The sequence below is a fragment of the Elephantulus edwardii genome, unplaced genomic scaffold (assembly GCF_000299155.1).
Source record: "Elephantulus edwardii isolate Elephantulus edwardi_28Jun2011 unplaced genomic scaffold, EleEdw1.0 scaffold00044, whole genome shotgun sequence".
NCBI lineage: Eukaryota > Metazoa > Chordata > Mammalia > Macroscelidea > Macroscelididae > Elephantulus > Elephantulus edwardii.
In genome coordinates, this window is record NW_006399794.1 from 11,407,174 (window position 1) to 11,412,989 (window position 5,816).

The 5,816-nt window shown below is 35.6% G+C and overlaps 1 protein-coding gene across 1 annotated transcript; it reads left to right on the forward strand.

The window, feature by feature from the left end:
* Window positions 1–4,613: 4,613 nt before the first annotated feature.
* Window positions 4,614–5,561, forward strand: LOC102858181 (olfactory receptor 52E2-like). Its single transcript, XM_006885512.1, has one exon. The coding sequence runs from the start codon at window positions 4,614–4,616 to the stop codon at window positions 5,559–5,561; it is 948 nt and encodes a 315-aa protein (XP_006885574.1).
* The last annotated feature ends 255 nt before the right edge of the window (window positions 5,562–5,816 follow it).

Sequence of the window (5,816 nt, forward strand, 5' to 3'; positions counted from 1 at the left end):
GACTCGACGGCACATAACAACAACAACAACATAGAAAAAATAAAATAAAGTAATACTGTATTTAAAAATAATAAATAAAAACATGTCTGGAGCAATTGTCCAGAAATGGCTGGTCAAAAAGGAACCTTAAGAGAAAGTGAGTTTTGATTGTACCATACATCATAGGAAGTAAAAACTATGTAAAAATATTACTCAAATTTCTTTAAAGAAACTAAACTGATATGTCTGTTCTGGCTTAATTTTTTTGTAAAAAAATTAAAACAGATTTATTTTGAAGAATTAACTCATACAATTTGAGAGAGACCTTAACAAACTCCAAAACATATGCCGAATAGAAAGTGCAATCTGGTAGGAAAATCCTTTACCCTCTGAGAAACTTCAGCTATGCCTGCTCTGAAGGGTTTTCAAATGATAAAAAGCCATTCAGTAGTTGCAATAGTATGATATTGGTGATTAAAATGATGCCAAAAGTCACATAACTGAAATTGCAAGCCGATGGCTTACTTACTGTATATACACCTTTTCTTCAACAACATACACAGCGAGTAAACACATTCCCGTATAGAAAACAAACAAATCAAATAGACTAGGTACATGGAAGTACAATGGAGAAACTCAGTACCAGTAGTTGAAACATCACTACAAAGTTATTAAAGATTTTAATTTACTTACATTTATAATCAATGTTCCTGGTAGCAGCAAACAAGTCAATCAAACAAATTTATTGGATTGGGTAAATCTACTAAAAAAAAAAGCTTTAAAATGTTGAAATTTTTGAAAAAATGTCACCTTAATGGTTAAAGTGCTTCTGATTCAAGCTATTTTCAATTACTTCAAATATCTTTAGAAGCTGGATTAAAGATAAGGAAGAAATTATTATTTTGTGACCATCAAAATTTAAAAATTTCTTTAAAGAAAACTTCACATTTTTAAATTTTGATGGTGGCAAAATAATAATTGCCTTTATAAATGGTGATAGCAAAAGCTACTATTATTACATGTTTTGGACATGAGGGGTTTGTGCAGGGAGAAGGGTGCAACAATGAATGAATGGAATCCCAAAATCTCTGTAGATGTTCATTGAAATGAAAAATAAACAACCTAAATTTAAAAAAAAAAAAAGCCAGACACTAAAAAAGAACATTATAATTGGTAAAGTAGATGACTACCATAAAAGATGATTCTCAATGAGGTGGAAGTATGCATTGTTTTCAACAATGATTTCAAACATAACAATGATTGTAAGGATGGCATGGAACCCAGTACTTATTTGGTCAGTTGTACAAAGTGTGAGTCAGAACTGGGCAGATTTAACCTAACAACAACAACAAGAAGAGAGAGATTATTTTGTTTGACCACAGTTTTTTTGTGTTGTTTTTTTTTAATTTTATTATTTTGTGTGCGTGTACCGTCAAATCAGATCTGACTGGTACAGGAGGATATTGCTCCTCCTTCTCCGGCAGAGCATCTGGTGGATTCGAACCGTGTTCCTCTGGGATTACAGTGCAGCTTCTTGCCACTAGGCCACCAGAGCTCCCCTTGACCACAGTTTTGACTGAGCTATCAAAACTGTGGGCAATATTTGATAAGTATCTTATCTTAATTCTGCTACAGTGTAATTTGTCATGTCCAAAGTCAGGTATTTTGCTTACTCATTGTAGTAAAGGTTAGGTCCGAGACAATCAGCCAACACCATATGCTTATGTTCAGTGTCAATTGCAAAGTGAACATGAAGAACTGAGAAACTGCAAGGATCTCTGGTGGCCTAGTGGCAAGAAGCTGTGCTGCAATTACAAAGGAACATAGTTTTAATCCACCAGCTGCTCTGCAAGAGAGAATGATGGGCACTCTTCTCCTATGCAATTAACTGCCTCTGAAAACCTGCTGGAGGGTCAGCTATGGGTCACTTCCAGCTCTACAGTACACAACATCTCTTTATTGCAGTTCTCACATAGATTGCAGGGAACCATGAGCCCAGGGGGACACACATACTTGTGAATTCCGCACTAGTTACATGAACACAAATCTTACCGTGGGTCTTATCCCAAGATTCCTGGGAACTTTCCTATCAAATTCTTGTAATTCTCAGAACATTATGCACATGGACCACAACTCATATCACATCGGGCTTGCCTGGTTACATGTAAAATAATGATTCAACACAGCACTACTGCAACTGCCCAGACATGGCTATAGTCTGACTAAAACTGCTTACTGTAGATAAGGCACTTTCTGGGTTAGCACAAATCTGCCTGCGGGGTATACACAAACACATTGCAGCCCCCAGTGATAAGTTGTCTCACCATCTAAAAAAATATGTGATCTCTTAATATGTGAACAACTAATTTGAATTATAATTATATTTATACATATTTGTGTATATATTTGCATATCTTGCTTAGCAGGCATGCTAAATTTTATTGTAATACATGGATCTAGTTTTTGTTTTTGTTTTTTTTTTTTTTTTTACTTTACTGTTATGTTTTTCCTTAAGTCCTCTACCTGCTTATTTAGTTTTAATTGAAGTCATGTATTGGTCAGAGACATAGCATTTAAGAAAATCAAGTGTTCCTTTAAAAGACACCTTCAATCTCTCTCACACCAAACTGACATTATGAGATAAAGAATATGCTTATTACCTAAGGGCTTGTTCCCACTTCCCAGCAGCAAAGGAACAACTGTATTAAGTATGGACTGTCCCAAGTGGGGCTGTAAATCTCACGAGGTTTACATGCACACAATGATTAAAAATCTGTGAAGTTTTTTGGCTTTCATCAACACAACATAATTAGTCTGGAAGGATGAATATTTCATCTGTGTCTGCTTAAATCTAATAAGTGAGGAAGACAATGATGTGATGAGGGGACAGTTTTGAATGAGGAAGAATTACATAACGGTGAGAAAAATCTATACAGAATTACTATGAATTCCTTATAGTCACATGTGCTGAAAATTAAGATCATGTAACAAAGGTCGAAAATACGACAGCATGTTCACGCATTATGTTTAAACAGGGGAAACTGTATCCCAACCACATTCAGCAGTCACTTGTGATGTTAACTGTCTTTCCTGAGGTTTTCCTCACATCTTCTTTATGTTTATAGTTTTTCAGAGAATTGAGAGTATCAAAGGGAAAGAAAGCATGTGCAGGTATGCAATCTGAATAGCTGTCACATTACTGACATTAATTACAAAATTAGTATCTCATATCAACTAGATGTTGGGACAGAAAGAGTTAAGTATTATTTTTATTAATATGCTTTAAGCCATTATTATTAATCCATGAAAACCAATTTGTTTGGGGTTTTGAATGATTTTTTTTGATTGCCTGTGAGTGCTCTCCTGTTGTAATATTTTTTGGCATGTAAAAGCCCTTTGACATAACATCTTCCTTTATTTGGACTACATTTTGTAGTGAACAAGGATACCGTTTTGGAGGAAACAAGACTATATTCTCTTCTGGCGAATGCTGGTTAGGTAGCTTTGGATAATTGTTTACATATATATGAATAAAACTCAATACAAAACTCACTACAATCAAATTGATTCAGACTCATAGCAACTTTTCACCAGGTTTCCAAGGCTGTAAGTCTTAACAGCTGATGACTGTGCATCTGTCCTTCTCCCTCAGAGCAGCTGGTGGATTTGAACCAATATAAATGCATGTCCTTTTGGTTAGCAGAGAATCTCTATGGACTGCACCCCGAGAGCTCCTACATGTAAAATACAGTTTCTACTCTTATAAATTAAGTATAAAATTGTGACTTTATCAGAATTTATACAAATCCGAAAACTGGGCACTGGCTGATGCCCTTCACATTTCTCTTTCTAGTACAAATGAATAATAATTATTCTGAAAGTTTACAGATAGGTTTAGAGCTGTCCTTCCTTTAGAAAGTGTAACCTAAAGCCTTAAGTGTAACTCAGAGTCCCCTGTGCCTGGCTAGCATCTGAATTTCAAAGAGGTGAAACAAAATGATTTGATAATTAATTGTTTTTAAATGTATGTATTTTATGCAAAGTTTTAAACTTGGCAAAATCTTTTCGTGTGTGTGCCTAACTTCATAAGCTTTTTAAAAAGTGAAAATTTACCAGGGAAACAATATTCTAGAGATACCGTCATTCAAAAAGAATGCTTCTAGAAAGTTTATAATTCCTTAATATTTTGTTTCAATAAATTGATATTTTTTTGCCTAGTACAACAAACCCTTAAGGCATAAATGATTTTCAGAGGTATCTTTCAATTAAGGCAACATTGTAGATTTTTACAATGCCTTGTTTGGATGGGGAAAGCCAATATCAATTATTAGGAATTTTCCCTATTCTATCAGGGTTGGGAGGAGAGCTCTTAATATGATGCAGGATAAAAAGTCTGAGCTTAAAGTCATCTTATTATCAGAGAAGATCTATTCCTCTTCCAACAGTCCTTAGTTAGGTCAATAAATTGATTCAAGAAGCTCTCGAGTGGGATTAAATGATGAATAGATTTTCTTGGTTGTGTTTTTATGCTGATTCTGTTGCAGATTAGATTGTACTCACATTTGGTTGCATTATGATCTATCCCAAGGATAAATGAAGGAAAGAAAACAAGACCACATATAACCAGAAAGACCATGCTTCACTTTAATTCTACTCCATTTGCCAATCCTAGTACTTTCTTCTTGATGGGTATTCCTGGTCTAGAAGATTTACACATTTGGATATCCATCCCTTTCTGCTCCATGTATATTGTTGCCCTCATTGGCAACACAGTCATCATTTTCATTATCAAGACCGAGACTGTTCTCCATGAACCCATGTTCTACTTTCTTTCCATGTTGGCCACCACGGACCTCATCTTGTCAACCTCTACACTTCCCAAGATGCTAAGTATCTTTTGGTTCAATTACCATGAAATCAACTTCCACGCTTGCCTTACTCAGATGTTTTTCATCCATGCTTTCTCTGGAGTAGAGTCAGGGCTTCTTGTGGCCATGGCTCTTGACCGGTATGTAGCTATCTGCAATCCTTTGAGACACTCATCTATTCTTACAAATGTTGTGGTGGCCCAGGTTGGCACAGCGGCACTTCTACGCGGGTTAGTGCTGATGACACCACATCCTTTCTTAGTAAGGAGGTGGCCGTACTGCCAGACCAATGTAGTTCCGCACACATACTGTGAGCATATGGCTGTGGTGAAATTGGCTTGTGCTGATATTTCTATTAATAGTCTTTATAGTTTGGCAGTCATTGTATTGATTGTTGGGACTGACGTGACATGCATCTGTCTGTCCTATGTTTATATATTTCGTACTGTATTCAGTCTCCCATCTAAAGATGCCAGGTTGAAGACCCTCAGTACTTGTGGATCCCATGTTTGTGTTATTCTCACTTTCTATATCCCTGCCCTTTTCTCATTCCTGACCCACCGTTTTAGTAGGCATATCCCACGCCACACTCACATTTTACTAGCGAACATGTATTTGCTGGTACCTCCCATGCTGAACCCTATCATCTATGGAGTTAGAACGAAACAGATCCGAGAATGCATTATTCAGTTATTCACAACTAAAATCAGCTGAGCCATACTTTTCATCTTCCTGCCCTCCTACAATCTGTTAAAGAAAACATCTTAGATTTTAGAGTCATCAAAAGCAGAAATAAGCATGAAAATCACATGCATCTTATGAAACTGCTAAATTGTTGCAAAATAAAGCAAATTATTAAACCTTAACTTTAAAATTTCATAATTCTGTTCAAATATTATCAATCAAATAAGAATCATTACAATCTACCTTTTTTTTTTTTTTTAAAACAATCTACCTATTTTGCCAACA